The sequence below is a fragment of the Hippocampus bargibanti genome, linkage group LG01 (assembly GCF_051943395.1).
Source record: "Hippocampus bargibanti isolate YZ-2025 linkage group LG01, ASM5194339v1, whole genome shotgun sequence".
NCBI lineage: Eukaryota > Metazoa > Chordata > Actinopteri > Syngnathiformes > Syngnathidae > Hippocampus > Hippocampus bargibanti.
Genome location: NC_142734.1, coordinates 12,405,009 through 12,428,335, shown reverse-complemented (window position 1 = coordinate 12,428,335; position 23,327 = coordinate 12,405,009). Strand labels below are relative to the sequence as shown.

At 41.8% G+C, this 23,327-nt stretch overlaps 2 protein-coding genes across 2 annotated transcripts; both read left to right on the top strand.

The window, feature by feature from the left end:
• Nucleotides 1-6,357: 6,357 nt before the first annotated feature.
• tnni1a (troponin I type 1a (skeletal, slow)) lies at nucleotides 6,358-8,728 on the top strand. Its single transcript, XM_088996766.1, has 5 exons — nucleotides 6,358-6,491; nucleotides 6,575-6,706; nucleotides 7,879-7,968; nucleotides 8,066-8,242; nucleotides 8,415-8,728. Exons 1-5 carry the CDS (start codon nucleotides 6,483-6,485, stop codon nucleotides 8,517-8,519), a joined length of 513 nt encoding a protein of 170 aa, XP_088852892.1. The 5' UTR covers nucleotides 6,358-6,482; the 3' UTR covers nucleotides 8,520-8,728.
• A 1,908-nt stretch (nucleotides 8,729-10,636) lies between these two features.
• Nucleotides 10,637-21,715, top strand: lad1 (ladinin). Its single transcript, XM_088996690.1, is given in 13 exon segments — nucleotides 10,637-10,764; nucleotides 14,154-14,333; nucleotides 14,726-14,969; nucleotides 16,765-16,838; nucleotides 17,284-17,455; nucleotides 18,251-18,343; nucleotides 18,464-18,507; nucleotides 18,592-18,634; nucleotides 20,291-20,334; nucleotides 20,414-20,480; nucleotides 20,550-20,678; nucleotides 21,465-21,472; nucleotides 21,474-21,715. Coding segments are annotated over 13 exon segments (1,179 nt in total). The 5' UTR covers nucleotides 10,637-10,726; the 3' UTR covers nucleotides 21,517-21,715.
• Nucleotides 21,716-23,327: the final 1,612 nt, after the last annotated feature.

Sequence of the window (23,327 nt, the reverse complement as noted above, 5' to 3'; positions counted from 1 at the left end):
TCGAGAGTGTCTGCCTTTAGAGCAGGTCCTGTATTTTGTTTTTTCTACTTCTTCCTTTCCTTTCCTCTTACTTTCATCACTTTCCTGCTGTGAAATGTCAATTTCTCCACTGCGAGACTAAAAGGCGAATCTTGTCATGGTTGGCAAAGTGGTGATGGATCCCAAAAAGCAGGCAGGAGGGAGCAGCAGGTTGTATTTGACAAATTAAAATAAAGTCAGCAGGAACAAAATCTAAAACGTCGAAGTCATCCGAACAGAAAAGTACAAAGTATCAAAGAAAACCATGAGTAAAAATCTGCCAAGATGAAACAAACCTGACAGGGCGCAGCAAACACATACAATGCACAATGACCCGACACCGAATGGTCGTGCCGGGAGACCTTTTAACTGCCACTGATGAAGACCCACACCTGTGCAACTGAGGGCGGGGCCAACAGCACTACCCGTTGGTCGCCAACCAGAACGTGACAGTCTGCCACTGATCGGAACGACCAAAACCTGTGCAGGTGCAGGCGGGGCCGACAGCGCCACCCGTTGGTCGTCAACCAAATCGTGACAAACCTAAGCCAATGAATAATAAAGTACAGTGATTCATCGGTTTATGAACGCTTTAGCTAACAAACTTTTCGCCTTACGAACATTAAATTCACAAGAATATAATCTTGGCATACAAACTAGTGTTCGGGAAACACGAGTGCCACAATGGCTGGCGGACTAGTTTTCCGCGGAAGAACACCCAACCACACGGCCAAACAGCGTCACCGTGGCGGCCGGACTACTTTTCCACACACCCTTTCTCTGAATGCATACGTGGTCTGTTTTCGGTTGGAGTACTTTGGCTTTTTTTGGGACAGAAAAAGACCTCACCTCAGGCTAGTGTTAAGCCGAAGAGGACACAAAAGATAATTATGGCCGAGCAGAAGAAAGAGATGATCAAAAAACACGAACGAGATGTGCGTTTATGTGATTTAGCGAGCCAGTATCCTAAGTCGACCATTGCTACGTGTGGCTAAGGGTGTTTCTGTGTTGTCTAAGCAACGAAAAGCAGCTAGCAGGGGACGGTGTGAATGAGGATATTATCGCCGAGAAAGCAATTTCCCTCGGATATCATCAAGAGGACACTACATCAACTACCATCACAAAGATAAATAAAATGACTATTATACTGTAGTTTATTTCTTTAATCAAAATACAATAGCACATTTATTATAAATAAAATAAGGTATATTTTGTGTAGTTTTAAGGCTTATTTTGTAGAAAATTATGTTTTATGGGGACCTGGAAACGGATTATTCTCATTTTAAATGGTTTCCTATGGGAAGTTAATGTTTGGAAGACACACATTTTGCCTTACATACACTTTCTGGGAACCAATTAAGTTCGTAAGCTGATGTATCACTGTACAGTATATGAATCCCTGCTGTATTCAATACACTAAAAGTCAAATGGGAAGCCCGCACAGCCGAATAAGCTGAATATGTGAAGCTCAGCAAAACCTCATCAGCTGGCTCTTATTAGCTAGCCTGAACAGATGATGTTCATTCAAGCATGTTTTGCATGTCACGAAAACAACAGTCTGAGTGTTAGCTGTGATGCACAGTCCACTTCAGAATGGGGAAAGGGGCGGGGGGGGGGGGGCAAAATTTATTGTGTCATGGATGTTTTTCATTACGCTGTGGAAAACCCCAACGCTGTTGCCACACCTCGTGAGTCAGCCATTCTTATTGTAACCACTAGGGGGAGTCCTTCCCGTGTTTACCGTTCTATGAGTGCTTTTTATATTTTTAGAGACCACAAAGTGGTAGGTAGGGGGGCCACACCGGATTTGTCCTTCAACCAAAACAACTTCAAAATGTGTTTGGATTCAAGATTCAAAGGATCAAATGTCATGTATCTTCCACAAATAACATGCACTCTTATTTTGTTTTAGGTATGCTAACAATGTACAATAAATGTTTGTTTATTGATCTTGCATTCTACACCCCCCTGCGGCAAAAAAAACCCCAAAACAAATCCACAAATTTATGACCAAATATTGTATTTACAAAATACACTCATCACTACAACACAATGTAGTTACATGCATATAATGCAGTTATTAAATTGGTGTCACTAGCCACATATTCCACATTGGAATAATTAGAAGTATAAATATCTGTGCAAAGGGTTGTGTGTGGTTGAGTTACATGAAAGTGGATGTATAAGAAGTGATGGGTAAGTCAAGAAGGTACCATTGGTTTGTCATTTAATTTGCCGTCGTGGTGTACAGTGTGATCCAGGAGTTTGATACGAGAGCGCAAACATAAGTGTGTTCAAAAACATGCCAAAATGGTATGCTTTCAATCAAACTTTCCTGTCACGTACTCTGAATAATTAAAGAGTTTAGCCAGCCTGTTTTTTTGCAAGGGATTGTTGAATGTTGTGGTTTCCATTTTGTTTTCTTTTTTTACTTTTCATTTACTACTTTCTTTAATACCTTCATACAAGGACAGGCAGTTGATTTGTTGTTGTTTCAGCATTAGCTTTTGGTGACAATGTCTTTTTCTCTCCATCGACGAGTATATTCATATTTTCTATCAGTGCAATGAAAATGCCAGTGTCCGATGGCATCTGATCACAGACAGTGAGCTGACTGTTTACTACAGTGGGAGGCTGTGCATGTCAACCCTCAGCCTTCAGTAGTGCTACATCTGAATCAATTCACAGCTCTGAGCCTGGTGTGATCCACTACACGTCCACTAGAGGGTGCCATTAGCCAGCAAATAACTTGTCACTTGAAGAAAGTTAAGAAATACTGTTCAAATTTTTCCTACGAACATGTGGATTCATGATAACCTCAAAAAAATTGCAATATTATTTGCTATTTTTGCCAGCTTCGGAGCAGTCCAACCTTTCTGAATGATGTCTATCTATTCTTGAAAAGTCCATCCTGAAAATGGCTTTAACAGTATGTCTGCAACCGAATCCATTTCTTCTCCTCATTCAGCTATTTTGGGTTGACAAAACTGCTATTAAATCAACACAATATATTTGCTTATGCAGCTCGGTACCATACAGTGTGCTAGCTCTGGCCAGTATGCTCACTAGCCGCTAGTGATACTATGAATGGCTAGTGACTAGCCAATCATAGTACGGGAAAACTTTGACATTTCCACCACCTTCCAGCAGGCCTTGGGTTGCCAACTCAAACTCTGATTGGTTAAAGCAAGAGTTTCATCGAAATTGATTTTTATGCTCCAGGGCCTGCAGAACTGATTGTGAAGGCATCCAGGTAGATTTGATAACAAATGATGGCTGAAATGTGATTGGTTAAATGCTTGAATACAAAAACACACATCTGGAAGCAGCACAACAGGGGAAAATCAATGAAAGGAAGCTCAAAGACAATTTGGAATTACAGTATTTAATAACAATTATGGACAAAATATAATTAACATTAGTCTGTGATTCAGACATTTTTAGGCCAGCAGAGAAGGCATTGCAGGCCCAGGTAGCCCACCATTGGTTTACTAAAAAGTTAGCCTAGCATTTTGGCACCTCTACAGTAACATATGCACATTATTTCTGACTTTAAGAAATGCAGTTTTCGAACGGAAAGCAATTCTCGATAAAATAAAATAAAATAAAATAAAATAAAATAAAATAAAATAAAATAAAATAAAATGCTTGTTCAGCTTGTGTGTGAGGAACAATCGCAATGATCCACCTGACATTTTCGGCCGAACCTTCTATGCGAAATTTGAAGTCTCTTTTTAACAACCGCATCAGGAAAAGTCATGACTGTGGACTGTCAGAACCAGATCTTAACTCTGAGAAAGTGCGTGTCTGCACTGGGGGTTAGGTCTGTTGGGGAGACGGAGATGAGGCAGTGAGAAAAATAGAGGTGACTAATAATAGCTTCCACTAACAAAAGAGAACGAGAGAAGATGAGATGACGGGAGGTGCTGTTAAATAGGAAGGAACCCAAGTTCTGTCCGCATCTCTTATTGTGTCCATTGATTCGTGGTCACGTCTTCTTTGCCTCTTCTGTCATTGGTAAGTTTCATGTACACGATGTGAGTGTCTACAATAACAATTAGATTGTGTTGTACTGCCAACAAGTTGTCTATAACTACTACGATGAGGTTGCATGCAATGTTTTCCAATCTTACCAACCGAAATGTCAACCAGATATTGCAAGTGCGTTGAACATTAAAAGGTATGCCCTCACAATATTATTTGTTGCGTCGATCAAGTTAACCTGTCACTCTGCATGAATATATTTTATAAATGATATATTTGACTAACAATTTGGGTTGCTAAACAAACCTTGCCGACTGACAAAATCTGTCTGTGCACTCAATTTTAGGCGGATTATGATTATCATTATTATTTTTTGTACTACATTGCAAAGTTGGCTTTGCCACAAAGGTTTACAAGCATCTTATGAGTTATTGTCAGTAAATCCCTGGACCAGTCCAAGCGGCCTTCACAGCTGTCTATCAGATGTCCCCCGCGTCTATTTGGGGAGACAGGCCATTCAGATTCCTCTGGCAAGATAATCCCATGGAGAAAGACAGGGACAGGGGGCAGAACTGGACGAGGTACAGCTATTTGTTTGGAATCTTTCGAATCAGCTGGAGCGGTCCTCGGATGCGCATTGGGGTGTGTTGCGCATCGGCCATGTGACTCTTGGTGGTATGGAGAAGGGCTGAAATCATGTGAGACGGAATCATTCAAGTGGCAAAGACCCATCCGGCCCAGAGTGAAATTACCCAAATATTTTCTTGTGCATACTTAACTCATTCATTGCCATTCCCGAATTTATTCGGGAATTGAAAATATGACGTAGAACGCCATTCCCAAATTTGCTTGGGTTTTTTTCTTGCTGGGGTGTCGCACTGACAGAGACCTCTGGCAATTTTTTCCCTTCCAAAAGGGGGCAGCATTTTCCTTTTTTCCATGTTAGTGGTTTGTTCCAGCTTCAGCTGTTGTTAAAGCGCAATATAAACCAATATACCGTATATGTATTGCATTGTATTTTGAACAGCCACGCTCATTTCAAGCTCATACAACTCCAAACCCATATAATTTAGCAATATTTTTTATTTTTCTGATGAAAGCAGAGGGTCTAATGTTTCTTACGCTGCATAGAATGTTTATGTAGTCCTAAAACTCAATATTCCATGGGAGCTGCAATTTAAGCGAAAATGACAAAAAATCCTGGCACTGGAGTGGACACGTTTTTTGCACGTCTGAATGGGTTAAATGTCATTATTTAAGCCTGTCTGACAGTGTTCAATATTATCATCTCAGTAAAATTATCAATTACATTAGTCCATGCAGATACTTGTGATAACATGGTTACTCGATGCTCATAGTCTCTATTGTATCCTGTGAAACTATATTGATTGATTCTCCTGGCAAGAAAGAAGTTCACTGTTGACATTCTGGACTGCGCGTGGAGAATGTTAACCAGCAGGGTGATGAGATTTGGCGTAATTGGCCTGCTGACGGATGCGTTTTGAGCGAGCGCTGCTAGGGGGGCACTGTGATAATGATGTGACACAGCAACTGCCAGCGACCGCTTAATGAAACGTCTCTCTCTCCATCTTTCCTCCAGAGGGATTCCATCATCAGGATGCCGGAGCATTTGTGAGTGATGATGTTTTCTAATCATAGGTTATCCAGACGGCCACGCGCTCACAACACCTAAGCTCAAAATGATTAATACTTGCTTAGGGTAAACTTTCTGTAAAGTTCTCCACAAGGTGCAAATACCTGCTATGAGTATGTTTTTTTTCCCAAATTCCTTATTTTATAACTTTTACAGCATTCTAAAAAGTAATTTTGTGCATAATGTGCAGCATTATAATCAAGAACACATTTCAATCTTTGGATGTCAAATTAACCCAATCATCATCAATATCAGAATTTTGTTGACCTCTGTTTTTTTTTGTATAAGACGTTTTAGAAATGTTTGCGTCATATATTACTTCTACAGTGGATCCCCACATTGTTTCGCACTTTGCCGCATTGAAAAACCCTTTAATATAGTTTTTTTTACATTATGGGAGAGTAAGGATGATTCCCACCATTTCACGTTTTTCAAGTTAAAGGCAGATACAAAGTTTATGAATTGTTTTTTTTCTTTAATTTTGGAGGTTTACCCTCTTCCCCTGAAGTGTATTACAATAATACAGTAGGTCGATTCCATCCGTTTGCGAGCCGGACCGGTCATCTGTCCACTTCAACTCACGAATTCAACATTTGGTCAGGCCATGAATAACAACAAAAACAAACGAAACTTTTCACAGCTTCAAAAGTCATGATATCAATCAATTCTTTTCTCCTCTTGGCTGCGTCTGTCTCTTACAGGCCCGAGGTAAGATCTGACATACAGGAAAAAAACATTCCGAAAGTACCACTCTCCACTTTAGCAGTTACATCATGTCATTTTCCTCATCCAGAGAAAACCAAAAATTTCAGCTTCAAGGAAGCTAATGCTCAAGGTGAGAGGAACTACAAACTATTGGCCACAGGTGGGCAGCAGATATGTTCTACAGTCACTGTGTTCTCTTTTTGTCTTTTCCAGAGTCTGATGGTGGCCAAAGCCAAAGAGGAACTCGAGCAAGAGATTGTTGATAAAGAGCGGGAGAAATATAGATACCTGTCTGAAAGAGCTCCATCCCTCAACATTAGCCACATGAGTGTGGCCCAGTTACAGGTGCTTGGACTGTGTCTGAACATTTTCAGTGGTGTGGAGAGGGTGAATTCATCGGTGGAAAGGGCATCTTTCGTCATGATAGGCTCCAAGTCGAGTGCCATGAAATAAAATTCACACGTCCAGAACAATGCCCATTACACTCTTAGTCACACAGGAACAAATGTTAAAAGAAACGTTTTGCTGGGATTAATTTATTAGAAACCCCATTCACTGCCAGACTATGTGCAAAACATTTGTCCACTCCAGTGCCAAGGTTTTTGTCATTTTTACTCAAATTGCAGGACCCACAGAATATAGATTTTTTTTGGACTACATAAACATTCAATGTAGCATAAGAAACCTTAGACTCTTCTTTCATTTCCCCCCAAAAAAAGTTGCTTATCCGGTTCTAGAGTTATCTGGAGTGGATGTGGGGGAGTCTGTACAAAAGGCAAATGCGGCCCCTCGTGGGAAGAAAAACATTGCTAGAGTTCTGACCGGAGCTTGATCTCCCTTGCCCCAACCCACCATACCCACAAGAAAAACCAAAACGCGTAAGGCCCTCCACATCATTCTTTTCAATTCCCAAATAAATTCAGGTATGGCAGTGATTGAATTAAGATTGATTTTTACTTACGTTTATCCCTTCTTGAGTGTAAGATCATTACAGTGTATGTGTGTGCATTTTATTTCATAAAACCATGACTGCAAATGCTATGACGAACAATGACTTCTCGACCTTCTTGTTGGCTACCTCTCGTGTGAAAATAATAATTTGAATTGCCATGGACAGTAAAATGGCGGTTTAGTTTTTTAATACATATAAAGGTGTATTGTAGAGTTTTCATTCAGGCTTTGAATATGCAGTTGTTTTAAAGAATAACACAGTATATATAGGAAAATGGCCGAAAAATCACACATCCAAAAATGTCCATCCCAAATTGGCCACCCATGCTCACCCTGTCGCTTTCCCCCTGATTCCGACATGGAGAAAACAAATGACACCAAGTCATTCAAAATTAGGACTATTATATTTATACAGGCAAATCTTAAGCATCTTAAATCGTATTTACTTATTCTGTGTGTGTGTGTGTGTGTGTGTGTGTGTGTGTGTGTGTGTGTGTGTGTGTGTGTGTGTGTGTGTGTGTGTGTGTGTGTGTGTGTGTGTGTGTGTGTGTATCTTTGTCATGTAGGATCTGTGCAGACAGCTCCATGCGAAAATTGACGAGGTAGACGAGGAGCGATACGATATCGAGGCCAAAGTGATGCTCAACACACGAGAGGTACATCACCTGCTCCATATGCGGCGGCCATTTGCCTCAAGTCAAAACATGTTTGTTCCTGTTTCGGATACGACTTTTCTCTCTCTCTCTGCTCCAGATTCAAGACCTTGGCATCAAGGTGTTGGACCTAAGGGGGAAATTCAAGAGACCCGCCCTCCGGCGCGTTCGCGTGTCTGCCGACGCCATCCTGCGCTCGCTGCTGGGGTCGAAGCACAAAGTTTCAATGGATCTTCGAGCCAACCTCAAGTCTGTCAAGAAAGAGGACACGGAGAAGGTGTGTGTACTGCACGATTCAAAACAAAGTTCCACTGCGCAGATGAGGTCATGGGTGCTTAATAATGAGAAAAGTGTGTCGACGTGCGTGACAAAAGTGTGATGAGGACACAGAGCTGTGAATCGCTGTTTTGGTCTGGAGAAAATAAATGTATCACTTCTCTGGTCTACAGAAGAGGCCAGTGGAGGACAGTGACTGGAGGAAAAATGTGGAAGCCATGTCAGGCATGGAGGGGAGAAAGAAGATGTTTGACGCTGCCAAGGGTTCCGCGCAGTGAACCTGCAACATGAGCTCCTCTCACTGCCCATGGCAGCTTTCTCACAATGCAGCTCAGCTTCTTCACTTTACACAAGACAATGTCCAAATGTCCAGCTGGATTTGCTTTAACCTCATGACATGACTGTCTATTGGTTTTATCACTACTTTGATCCGTGTATTTGAAACATTTGGAATTGTGATACACAGTATTAAAATCAATCAGGTTTCTTTGTGATGTTTTGTGTTACCTCTGAATAATAGCCATAAGTGGACAGTATTCAGATCATGCAGAAGGCCTTCATGGTGTACGATGATGGTCTGGGGCGTCTGAAGTTGGGTTTGGGACACAAATTTACGGTACTTGATATACAATCAGAATCAGAAAGCCTTTAATAGTCCCACGATGGGGAAATTTGCAATGGAGATATATTTAACTTTTCTCTTTCTAATTCATTTTGATTCCATGAGCTCTTTGTGTGGGTTGACTCATATTTTAATTAATCAGTGGCCTATGAAAGCAGCTCGAGTCACACATGAGAGTCTTGATTGAACGGAAACACTTTTGCATCGTGAAGTGGTCAACTTCACCTCACAATCCATCATGCGCCCACTCATTAACGCTGTTGTCCAATGGAATAACTTGGAAAAATGTTTAATACTTGATTTTAATATTTTTAATCAAGTATGGCCACCGCATAACATCTGAGTTTGTCTGTAAGTGCGCTGATCAAATTTACAAAGATTTACTTGGAAGCTTTACACGGGCAATGAAAATAGACCCTTTCAGGTATGCGGCGCCCGTTCTTAGTTCAATTTTTAGGTTTTGGTTCATCTGCTATAACTAGATGGTGGGCATATCAATGCAGAACTGCAAGTGGAAGTGTTATAATTACTGTTATTGGAGGAGAGAACAACACTTGATATTACAACATAAAGCTGAACAAGGTGGGGCAGTGTGCACAAGTAGGACAAATTCCGGGTCAGAGTCCAAATTAACGGGGCTTCAAGAAAGGCTGAAGCCTTTTACAAAAGAGCAAACAAAGCTCCGACTCGCACACTCAATTGTGCAAACAAATTGTGAGGTTGATTTTTATCTCTCTTTGTAAACAGTATCACATGGTGGCAGAGCTTCTTTTTGTTTTGTCCTCAATATTCAGTGTGTAATATAGAACAATTTGGTGAGAAATCAATGCATGGTAGGTGGCGAGGAATTGCCGTTTTAGTTAAGTTGGATTCTATACAATGAAGCAGGGAATTCTGCACAATAAGGCACAAAAACACTTATAGCGGAAAAAAGAGCTCAGAGTGAATGGTTGTCCTGTTTACATGTTGCGCACCAGAGGGCATCAGTAGATTCATTGCACCGAAGCCCATGATGACCGCTGCAAATCTGATAGGATGAAATGTTATGGTCTTAGTTCTACTCTTTGGTACTAATATGACACATAAGTTGGGAAAAGGATGGGACAGGTAAATAGCACAATTTTTACACTAGGTAGGGACTATAAGGCATAGTAAAGTGCAGCTCCTGTATTTTGTTTTTCTACTTCCATTCCTTTCATAACTTTGCTGCTGTGAAATGTAAATTTCTCCACTGCAAGACTAATAAAGGCAAATCCAATCCAATCCAAAACTAGCATGGTCAAGGTAGCGCCATAGCTCAAAGAGCTATGTGGGATATTTCCAACTCAAAGTCTCCTTTGAAACATCCCTTTAATTTACAATTTACCCTGAATGAAAAATCAGGTATTGAAACACTGTCTGTGTCTTTTGTGTTGTGTCACATTAATTGTTATTGTGCTTTTTTTTCACTTCAAGATGGTGCCACGACAGTGGTTGCCTTAACAGCAGCTCCTGTATTTTGTTTTTCTACTTCCTTTCGCTTCCTCTTACTTTCATCACTTTGCTTCTGTGAAATGTAAATGTCTCCACTGCGAGCCTACTAAAGGCTATTTCAAACTCACTGAAATGCAAAAGCGTGCTAATGACAGTAAAAGAGAAGAGAATAAACCCCGGTGCCCGTCCATCTGTTAGCTGAAAATGAAAGGGTCTATTCACTATTTTTGTCTCCCTCAGGTGTGTGGCTCACCTTTGTGGTTATGTGACACCTCAGTGAACAGGGTAAAGGTGATTGCTCAGTGCTGTGAACTGGCCACCGCCCTCCATGTGCCCGTCAGTTGCATTTCATTCGCAGTCAAGTACACCAAGACGCAGTTTTCGTCCGGAATGTCAGTCAGTCGGAGAAACTGGTCCACTTTGTCCAGGTGAGTGTCACCCTGTTCAAAAGAGCTTTTTCGGAAGACACGAATGGTAACGAATGTGACAGGCTTCGGAGGCAAACACTTCTCACCTCACTTCTCACTCCGTTCTTGGCAGGTTACTATATAATTTTATACAATATGGTCTGCACCATATTTATACCCAAAAGGGGATCCAATAGTTATTTAGTGATGATCATGTTTGACTTAAAGGACAACCGACGTCTCCGGACAAGTTTTGTCCATAATTTGTAAAATAGCTTCAAATGACTTCTACTGAGCGTATTTTAAAAAGATTCCACCGCATATAGCTATATTTTACGTTTTAAGACTCACGCTGAATATTCAGGAAGTCTCGTTTTTGAATTGGTGACGAGTCCGTACGTGACGTCACTAAAGGAACACCCCTGACCGAAAAAAAGACACATTGTAGCAGTCCTTCCATCACGTCAATGTATTTTGCTGTATTGTTTGGTCTGAAAACCTTGTGTTGCACCCAAAAGCCGCCAGAAGAGGGTATCCAAGCACCATATAAGAAATTTAACAGCCTGTGGAAACTCAGGTAGCCACAGGAGGTCGCCATTTTGTGCCTCTTTTCTGGTGATCGTTTCTCCCCAATGTTGCCTCAAAATGGCATGGGAAAAATTATTTAATCGATTGCAAACATGTATGCTTTCCTCTTCAGAACTATTTGAATCATATTCATAACTGGAGGTGTAACAAGAAAGCATATTCTCCGAATCTGAAGCCATTGTTTTGATTCTCAAGCAATGCAAGACGTCTTGGCGTGATGTCACAAACTGGGGGCGGGACTTGTCCAATTTGCAGCTCAATTTTTTTGCAGATTTTGGACACTTTAAGTCATTTTTATTGGTGTTTTGTATCCATCCATTCATCCATCTTCTGCCGCTTATCCGGGGTCGGGTCGCGGGGGCAGCAGCTTCAGTAGGGAAGCCCAGACTTCCCTCTCCCCAGCCACTTCTTCCAGCTCGTCCTGGCGGATCCCGAGGCGTTCCCATGCCAGCTGGGAGACATAGTCTCTCCAGCGTGTTCTGGGTCGTCCCCGGGGTCTCCTGCCAGTGGGACATGCCCGGAACACCTCGCGAGGGAGACGTCCCGGGGGCATCCTAATCAGATGCCCGAGCCACCTCATCTGGCTCCTCTCGATGTGGAGGAGAAGCGGCTCGACTTTGAGCCCCTCCCGGATGACCGAGCTTCTCACCCTATCTCTAAGGGAGAGCCCGGACACCCGACGGAGAAAGCTCATTTCGGCCGCTTGCATCCGGGATCTCGTTCTTTCGGACACAACCCATAGCTCGTGACCATAGATGAGGGTTGGGACGTAGATCGACCGGTAGATTGAGAGCTTTGCTTTTTGGCTCAGCTCCTTCTTCACCACGACAGATCGGTACAAAGTCCGCATCACGGCAGACGCCGCACCGATCCGCCTGTCGACCTCTCGATCCTTTTCACCCTCACTCGTGAACAAGACACCCAGATACTTAAACTCCTCCACTTGAGGCAAAATCTCCTCCCCGACCCGGAGAGGGCACTCCACCCTTTTCCGACTGAGAACCATTGTCTCAGATTTGGAGGTGCTGATTCTCATCCCAGCGGCTTCACATTCAGCTGCGAAACGCTCCAGCGAGAGTTGGAGAGCTCCACTTGAAGGCCCCAACAGTACAACATCATCTGCAAAAAGCAGAGATGCTATACTGAGGCTACCAAAACGGAAACCTTCAACGCTTCGGCTGCGCCTAGAAATTCTGTCCATAAAGGTTATGAACAGAATCGGTGACAAAGGGCAGCCTTGGCGGAGCCCAACCCTCACTGGAAACGATTCCGACTTACTGCCGGCAATGCGAACCAGACTCTGACATCGGTCATATAGGGACCGAACGGCCCGTATCAGCCGCTCCTGTACCCCATACTCCCGAAGTACCCTCCACAGAACTCCACGAGGGACACGGTCAAACGCTTTCTCCAAGTCTACAAAACACATGTAGAGTGGTTGGGCGAATTCCCATGCGCCCTCGAGGACCCTGCTAAGGGTGTAGAGCTGGTCCACTGTTCCGCGGCTGGGACGAAAACCACACTGTTCCTCCTCAATCTGAGGCTCGACTTTCCGACGGACCCGCCCCTCTAGGACCCCTGAATAGACCTTTCCAGGGAGGCTGAGGAGTGTGATCCCTCTGTAGTTGGAACACACCCTCCGGTCCCCCTTCTTAAAAAGGGGGACCACCACCCCGGTCTGCCAATCCAGAGGCACTCTCCCCGATGACCACGCAATGTTGCAGAGGCGTGTCAGCCAGGACAGCCCCACAACATCCAGAGCCTTTAGGAACTCCGGTCGGATCTCATCCACCCCCGGGGCCTTGCCACCGAGGAGCTTTTTAACCACCTCGGTGACTTCAGTCACAAGGATCGGAGGGCCCACCTCGGAGTCCCCAGACACTGCTTCCTCCAAGGAAGGCGTGTTGGTGGAGTTGAGGAGGTCTTCGAAGTACTCTGCCCACCGGTTCACGACGTCCCGAGTCGAAGTCAGCAGCGCCCCACCCTCACTGTACACAGTGTTAGTGGTGCACTGCTTTCCCCTCCTGAGACGCCGGATGGTGGACCAGAATTTCCTCGAAGCGGTCCGGAAGTCGGCTTCCATGGCCTCACCGAACTCTTCCCATGCCCGTGTTTTTGCCTCGGCGACCACAGAGGCTGCATTCCGCTTGGCTAGTCGATACGTGTCAGCTGTCTCAGGAGTCCCACAGGCTATATAAGCCCGGTAGGACTCCTTCTTCAGCTTTACGGCATCCCTTACTACTGGTGTCCACCAGCGAGTACGGGGATTGCCTCCACGACAGGCACCAACCACCTTACGGCCGCAACTCTGATTTGCCGCCTCAGCAAGGGAGGTACGGAACATGGTCCATTCGTTGAATAAAAATATCATACTGCGTGTTTTGGGTATTTTAGATGCTAGAAAACGTTTTTCTGATGTCAGTTAAGAAACAAAAAAGTGACGTCGGTTGTCCTTTAACTTGCTTGCATTCCTGAACAAAAATATTGCCCATAGCAAATAGTCGACCAATTGTGAGGTGGCCGAAATGGCAATGAAAGTTGCCATTTCCACAATGGCAATGAAAATATCAATTTGGATTGTAATTTCTCATTCATGCACACAATGGTTAAACGTCATATTTGAAATGGAGTCTCATTGAAAGCACTTCATGATGCTTGATTTTCTCTCCTCAATCTAATGGTTTGAGATCACTGGTAATACTCGTAAAGATGTGCATATTTAGTATCTTGTAAAAGGCTGCAGGCTTTCCGTAGCAAAGATTTGATATAAAGCAGTCCAGCCGTTTCCGTTTTATGAGCTTACATGTGTACTGTGTCCTTAGTTTGGCGCGCCAGCGGACAATGGAGGATGAGGAGGAGGTGGAGAGGGAGAGGAGGAGGAGGGTGAGGAGTTCAAGCAGCGCCTATGATACCGAGGGCGACTATAGTGCGGAAGCCGTTGACACGCCCACAAGCAACCGAGTGTTCGACCCCCTGCCTGAGACTACGCCGGGCTCGAGCAGGTTAAATTCATTGAATAATTCCTTTTGAATTTTGTTTACAAGTATGTGCTCCATCTTAGCATCGATCCATCTTTTAGTTTTGCCTCCATTTTTTTATTCCGGGATCCAAGGTGCCATGGTGAGAGTTCCACAGTTTTTCTGGTATTGGTTGTCTTCTCAGAAACAATAGCATAGAAGGCATCTGACACTTTTGCCTCACGGGGATGAATCATGGGTTTACATTTCAAGTTGACATGGTGAATGAAAATGTGTATGAATTTGTCAAAAGAAATGACTCCCGTATCAAAGGAGTTTTTTTTTTTTGGAAAGCAGAGTCGAACTTGACGGTGTGGTTTTATTTAGGCCAGTCATTACACGTTTCATTTACAACTTGGTTACAACTTGGTTTTCAGTGCGGAGCAAATGCAGGTGGACTTCATGGAGATATTGCGTGTCCGGGATGAGAAGCGAAGGTTGAGACACACAGCGTCACTGAGGCGCCAGAAGGTGGTCAGCGAGGATGTCGAGGAGCGTGGCGATGAAGGATTCAGGGAGGAGATAACCGTGCAGCAGCACAAAACCATAAGCAGATCAGAGCAGCCCCAAAAAATGACACCTTGCCCTCCCAAAGACATCAAAATCGACGCAAACAGACACGTAAGGCGCATTTTATATTACTATGCCTCAACGTTAGAAAAGCATCTCTCCAATAAAAGACCATCTCTCAATAAATGGTATGTGATATGATTCAAGGAAGGTTTAAAAAAATTAACCATTCTTTATTTAATATATTGAGAGAATTGGAAGTGCATTAGTCAAGACGACAATGTTGTACATGCATTTTTCATCACAATCGCTCTAAATTGTGCTAATCATTCTGGAGGCAAACTGATATCATGGGCTGGTGGCTCAGCTCATCTGTAGGCTTCTCACTACATCAGTAATATTACCATATTTTCTGGTGTATAAAGCATACCCAAAAGCCTTGATTTTCTTCAAAAACTGACCTCGCGATTCATACGCCGGTGCGCCTTATACGTGAACTAATATTGAGGCACAACAAGTCTCGCAACTACTGTCAGCAGCCACCGACTCCATTTCCCCCTGAAAAAGAAGTAGTGCTTAACCGCAGTCTCTACTGTAACGCCTTATAATGTTGTGTGCCTTATATTTCAAAAAATGTTATCTATTTAAATATTATATTTGGAAAACGCTTGTCATTCATTGAAGGTGCACCTTATACTTCAGTGCGCCTTATATATGGGAAATGTTTGAAAATACATCATTCATTGGGGGTGCGCCTTACACTCCAGTGCGCCTTATACACCAGAAAATACGGTAGTTGCATTGGATACAGATCAAATGCCTGTGAGTATTGTTATTGTGTCTGCATGTGTTGAAGCACAATTTGTGTTTAAAGACATAAATGGGAACAACACCTCCACTTAAATACTAAAAATTAGCCCATTTAACAAAAAGGTTTCCCTTTGTATGTTAGCATCGATATCGCATTACCATGTCATTTTTCTAAATACTAAATGTGTAATTATTTTTGTTTGAAGTTTAGTTTGACAGTAACATTCACCTGTAGTTGAAAGTGGCAATAAGCAGCATGAAACCATTTTTTTTTTAAACTATTTACTGATCATATCTGTCTAACTGCCACTTGTTGTAAAGCAAGTAGCATTATCTTCCACCACACAGTGCTTGTATTTCAAGTTTGCACCCACAACTCAAAACAAGAAATGGGCCCATCTCCAAATATTCATGATTCCAGTCGCTCAACTGATCATTTTGGTTTTGGAAATGTTGTAGTTGTTGAAGACGTGACGGTACGACCAGGCGGAGGGTAATTACATTTGTGCAAAGATGATCACCAAGGGGGTTGAGTTGGAAAATGCCACATAGCGCTAGCAGTCTCTAGTTGCCCCACACAGAGTCATGTTAATCATCTTCTACGATTTGGAACAACAAGTCAGTCATGGCAGCACTCAAGTAATAAAGAAAGACAAAAAAAGAGGTGTGGGGGGCAGTTTCTCCAAACTTCAGGGAGGACTGGAGAGCACGTGACAGTTTGCATGTGTGCTTGTTGTCTCGAGCTAACTCACCCTTTGCTTTAATCATTAAGAATTAGATTTGTTTGTCATATTTCAACCAACAAAAAAAAAAAATGCACTTGTAGCATGCTTTGATATTTCGCACACAAGTTTTCTAAGCGTTATCTGTTATAAGCAACATGATGACAAGCAGATCAGAAAATTAAAGGTCTTCTATATTGCGTCTTTGGCGACTCAAGTGATCATCAAGATTTATAGTTGGAACATTTTATTACACACGACTCAATGGGGGAGGGCCTTGCCCCAAGGATGTTACATAATGTGGGGTGTGTATCAGGTAACTGCACAAAAGCGTCATACTCATGTTGGTGCCGTCTGCTGTTTATCTTTGTTAGCAAGAAAATGGAGTACCATCAGAGAAAGACCCTGTTTCCAGGCAACCATCCAACCCAAGACAAACATTTGTCAGGTGAACAAGCACTCTTTTCCATCTCTTTTTGCATCAATATAGATTCAAAGAAAATATACTGTACAATGAAAAGGAAGCTGAATGGCAACATGCACAAAAGGTGCTTGAGCCAGAACTTGATCAATATAATAAAATACACTATTTCAAAGCATGCAGTTCACATTTTGACCAGCATCACTTCCTGCATTATGTAAACAGGATGTTCACAAGGGAATGCTCACTGACAGCAGGTTATAACAGCGGAACTGGCAGAGTCACAGAAAGGCATAGAAATGGATTGGACTTCGATGCTGTAAATGTTGCTATTCATTTACTTGTCAGACAACACCAAAAAAATGGACATGGGACATAACGTCATTTGAAATTGTGTACTGTATATACTTTGAGGATTGATGATCAGGGAGCTGTGGCTCATTCACACATTCTTGTGTGTGTGTTATTGTAGTTCTTTCTCAATCGCTCTCAACAAGAGCCCCTCTGCTAGCGGGCACACAACTCCCGTGAGCCCCCTCTCGCCAATGACCCCCAGGTCACCTCGAGAACAATGGCCGTCAGCCAGCAGTAGTCCCTCCCGTCGAGGGCCGAGAAGCCCCGTTTCCAATGGACACGCACCACAGGTAAGTGCACGCAGGCTCAACACAAGTTTAATCAGGTGACTCGATGTCTCTGCTCAATGTCAGAAAATGGCAACAGCTCTCTCTAGTGTCAAAAGTTATCATGGCAAATTCGCCTGGATTGAAATTGCTCGACTCAAATACATTTTACCTTTCTAAACCAACCAAAAAAAAAAACAATCATTACATAAATCTATAGAACAATAAACTCCCAGACACATTATACATATTTTTTTCGTTTTTTATGTCAGTCTCATACATAAATATGGCCAAATGAACCATACATTAATAAATAGACAGTTTGTCAAATTATATAGTGTTGACATGTTTCTTTCATATTTCCCTTCAGGAACAGATAAAACAGATCACAACAATAAAGAAAACACATCTGTGGATTTAGCACTTCGTATTTTTCTTGCAATGATATGTAAACGTGCACCTCTGAAGGACTGAATTTATGTATAAAGAAACAACATATAACAAATATATTATAGGTTTTATATGTGTGTGTGTGTGTGTGTGTGTGTGTGTGTGTGTGTGTGTGTGTGTGTGTGTGTGTGTGTGTGTGTGTGTGTGTGTGTGTGTGTGTGTGTGTGTGCCTGCGTGCGTGTGTTTTCTTCAATCATTTAATTGTTCAGACCGAGTCACTGGGATGGACAGATGATTTTTTTGTAGAAATGTAATGATTATTTTCACGTCAATGAATTTTGTGAAATCTTGCATGTGGTGTGTGAAAATTGCAATTTTAGTGAATGTCATCAATCTGCTCTGAAATTCGATTGCTTTACAATTTCTCAGACTGTCACAGTGTGCTCTTTGACCAACAACAACGCAGAGGATCCGAACAAACCTATTTTCATCAGAAAAAGCTCCCGGACAATTTCTTTTAGGGTAAATGCATAACTTGCATTAATTTGAAAGGCACTTGAAAATGAAATTTATTATTATTATATGCATTGTATTATCACCCCAAAAACAATAATACACACACACCTTATGCTTGGTCTACAGTTGATGAGGAAGAAAGAGGAAGAGAATTCACCATTGCAAAGAAGGTCCGATGGTGTTTTATGATAAGATTTGGGGCTGTGTGAAATGTTGATTTCCAACCGTTTGCCATTTTTGTTCCTCTGTTTCAGTGCAAGCGTCAGGGTGGCCCCCAAAACGTTTGAACCCAACACGGTAAATCAGTATACGCAAACTTGAAAGTACACAATGGGAACAAAGGGATTGACACATCCTCCTTCCAAATACGTAATTATTCAGACAAATTGGACAAATATCCACTTCCAATAGTGGGTCCTGTTTTGAAAAGTCCAATGCTGTCCCACTATTGATTGATGTACTGATTTATTCCAGGGGGTCGAAGTGTTACAACACAGACGCACACACTTCCACAAGTCAAACGTCAAAATAGATAGACAAATTTGTTAAAAGGAAATCACTGCCTACCTTAGAAGTACGGACCCGACACGGAAGCATGGCTTTCACTGTTGCAGCGTGTCTACGATCGGAGCTCACATGTCCCAGCACTCCAGATTTCCATTCTTTGCCAGTGCGCTCGGCGAGCTGTACATGAAACAAACTGTGAATGCAAATAATAACAATAATACTAACAATAACAATAACAGACATACCGCGACAGCTCTGGTCGCAAGGAGCCATTGAAGAGCCGTAACCGCAAACAACTTCCGGTGACACGCATTTTATTTTATTTTAAAATACTTTTTTTTAAGTGAGACGAACAGGATGCGAAAGGTGACGTGCGCTTGAACGCAAAAAGGCAAAGACGGATTGACCATCCGTGTTTGATTCGATCAGATTCGGTTAGCGAGAAACCAGTTTATCAAGCCTATGCCCCAATATGTTTTTAACAAGAAAAACGGATTTCAAACTAGGTACTCAATCAAGTAACATTTAATTGGAGTGAAAATGTACCGGTAATCATGATGAAAAAAATAAAATGTATATTTTCAAACTTGTTTAATGAAAAATTCGAGCCCAAATCATATTCCCAATCATTATTGCGATTATTACACAAATGTTACCCTTAACACAGATATAACTTTGCTTTATAAGCCAATGTCTTATGTTTTTTAAATAACATGGTATCCCCTCGAATCATATCAAGTCCCTGTTTTCTAACCGATTATGAACAGTGTGACACAGCAAAGTATGCACTTTGCTCATTTTTTATGCAGCATGGAATTTGACTAATTCATCAGCTAGTAAGACACATTTAAATATTTAAAAAAACACTGCCAATCTCTTTTCCTTTTTCCTTTTCCCTTCAATATAATTAAAGTATCATTAAAAATAAAGTAATATGAACCATTTGTAGCTGATTTCGGACCCTTGAGGTAACTCATCGATGACCTTGAATATTTTATTAATTTTGCCTGCTTTAGTTTGCAAGAATGCATTGGATTGGATTGGATTGGATTGGATTTGCCTTTATTAGTCTCGCAGTGGAGAAATTTACATTTCACAGCAGCAAAGTTATGAAATAAATGAAAGTAGAAAAGCAAAACACAGGAGCATTCTTGGATGAGTTCAGTTCAGGAAAAACAAGTCCATCAAAAACTTTTTGGATGAACGGGAACACAGATTGTTACAAGACAAGTTCATCATCAGCAATCGTTGACATCCACAATGCCCTTCTGGAAGAATGGACAAAATTCTACCAGACAACATTCTGGCGGAAGACAATTGCTAGTGTCATTTTACAATTGCTCTTGGTGAAAGGAACAGATATCTCAGTACCTTTGTCCACAGAATGTCTCTTGCTTGGGTCACAGATTATGATGTGTTAATAAATTAATTTTTGGTTTGGATCAGAATGAAACCCTCAACAAAGACAAAGCAACACCTTTCCAGAGGAAGTAAGTTTTATTTTTTACGTATCTATTTGAAGACCTTTACATTTCCTCCTTGACTCACCACATTGGAACCCTTGTGTAGTTCCGTGCAACGAGTCTCATCTCGATCCATCCAGGAGAAGATGGAGAGACTTGCCCAGGCTGCTCAGGTTGGAATTGTTGGATCTTCATCATCAAGCAAGTATCAGTCGGATTTATTTCATTTGACATTTACACAGAAATCGGAAACGGGCCGATCACCTGACGCAAGCCAGCGTGCCTTGTACTTGCTCGACGAGGTGTCCAGGAAGAGGGGCATCTTTGAGAAGGAGCCGCAAGCAGCCAGCCAAATAAGGCCTTCCAAGCATGTAAGAACATAGCCCATTTCCCCCTCCCTTTTAATTTATTTAATTTTTTTTTTTTTATTGTCAGGGTAGCGTGAAAGCAAAACCTTTTATACCATCCCAACCAACAATGAATCACACCATCAAACACAAAACAGGATTTTATTGTTTAAATTGTATTTATTATTCTCAACTGTAATTAGTAATTGGGCATGCTGGGTCAGAGAGGACAGTAATTTCATCTGTGCTGTATGTCATGCATATTAGCATATTTGACAATAAAGCTGACTTTGACTTTGACTAATTGGACAATTGCATTTAAATATTTAATAAAACTACTTAGCAATTCATAGACTTAAAAATTAACCTAAATAAAATCTTAAAACCGCTGTAAATTATTAAACACGAGTTGTACTTAAAAAAATAAACATTATTGAACTGAGGGAGTGATTATTTCCTTTACCGATAGATGGAGCCTCTTTACTGCAGCTAAATTTAATCAGAATTAGATACACTCGTTCATTCTTATTGCCTTCTAAGGTTTATATCCTTTGAAATGCGTCGGATTTTCAGCCACTCCTCTCTTGTCACATAATTTTGTTCATTTGACTTCAAGATGGTGCCGCGAGAATGGCTGCCTTTCTAGCAGCTCCTGTATTTTGTTTTTATACTTTCATTTCTTTTATAACTTTGCTGCTGTGAAATGTAAACTTCTCCACAATAAAGGCAAATCCATCCATCCATTTTAAAGACAAACACAGCATTTTCCTGTTCAAATGCCAGCAATAACCTTCCAGTGTTGTGTTGCAGGACTTCAAACGTGGACATCAACAGCAAAAGGGATTTGTTTGAGAAGCCCTAAAAACGTCAGGAGCTTCAAACGAGGAAAAATGTACAAGTGAAACATTATTTGGTCGTATCAATTTGACAAAGCACAAGGAACCTTGTTTCATCTTTGTAAATATGAGAAATTGAATCATTTTAATTATTTTGTATTTGTCTTTCTTGATCGATGAAAAGGTTTGTTCAGCCGTCATCTGTACTTCTTTGAAGGTGTCGGACGTTTCACTTCTTATCCAAGAAAGTTCGTCAGCAAACTAAAGTCTTACTGGTAGTTTAGGCCCTATATATATCCCTACTGTCTAGACATGTCAGTGCGGGACTCTGCTATGATAGGTCCCTGCTCTCAGGTTGGGGGGAGCAGCGTCTACTCCACCTACATCTATTCCATCTAGACGTCTGTGTAATCTCTCAGTCGTACAGGAGTGGTCTATCGATGAAAAGGTTTCTTCAAAGAAGTACAGATGACGGCTGAAGAAACCTTTTCATCTACTCCATCTACTACATCCAAAAGATAGGCTGCCAAATGAAAAACAAAGTAATGTAGTTTATTCAATACATTGTAAGAATGAAAATTGTAAAGAGCAGTACATTGGGGAGACTAAACAAATTCTCAAAAAAAGACTATCAACATCGCAGGGATAATACTAGTGGGCCTCAATCGGCAGTACATATGCACCTAAAAGCTAGCAACCACTCATGTGACGACAATGAGGTTAAAATCTTAGCGAAAGAACATAGATGGTTTGAAAGAGGAGTAAAAGAAGTGATGTTGATAAAACAACTAAATCCTTCATTAAACCGATATGGTGGGGTGAGGTTCAATTTGGATGGTTCATACAATAGCCCGCTTAGGCAACATAGGATTAGTAATACTGATGGAGTGATACCGGTGGGCAATCAGGCCAGTCGTTAGTCAGAACAATAGGAATCATCAATGGAGCTGCAGGGAGTAGTCCTCTCCTCCCCCCAACCTTAGAGCAGGGACCTATCATAGCAGAAACTGGCACCGCCATGTCTGGACAATAGGGATATATATAGGGCCTAAACTACCACTAAGACTTTAGTTTACTGACGAAGTTTCTTGGATGAGAAGCGAAACATCCGACACATTCAAAGAAGTACAGATGACAGCTGAAGAAACCTTTTCATCGATGGACCACTCCTGTACGACTGAGAGCTTACACAGACGTGTTGTCTTTCTTGAGTTACAATATATGTTTTCTCCTTCCTGGTTGGCTTTCTGGAGGGGAAAAACGTCAAATAAAACAAGTTGTAATTTCACAAGAATGAAAACGATCGTGTTTGTTGCTCAGTTAGGAGAATTGGTTATCCACCCATTTGTTTAATAAACGTTGTTTAATAAACTACTTATCATCACAAGTGTAGCAGGCATGTTACAACCTTTTGCAGTGGTTTTCAGCAAGTAGGCGCTGGTCACCCACCCTGAGCTGGTTGCCTGAAAATTGCGGGACACACGTAGATTACCAAACGTTCGTGATAAAACTTGGGGACAATTTGGAGTGCCAAATCAAACCGCCTTGCATGTTTTTGCAATGTGGTTGGAAATGGGATTACCCTGAGAAAACCCACCTAGGCTTGAGGAAGACATGCCAATTTCATACAGGAAGACCACAGCTGCAATTGAAGCTTGCACCTATGTCCTGTGAGGCTGAAGAGCTCACTAATGGGTGGCCATGCTTCCCATGAATGGTTATTTCATGTTAAAAGTACAAATGCAATTTGTTAGTATTTAAGTCCTGTCCATTGAATAGGTGAAGTTTTGAAGAAGTTCATTCACCAATCTAAAAGGGAATTCTTTTGTTGTGAAAG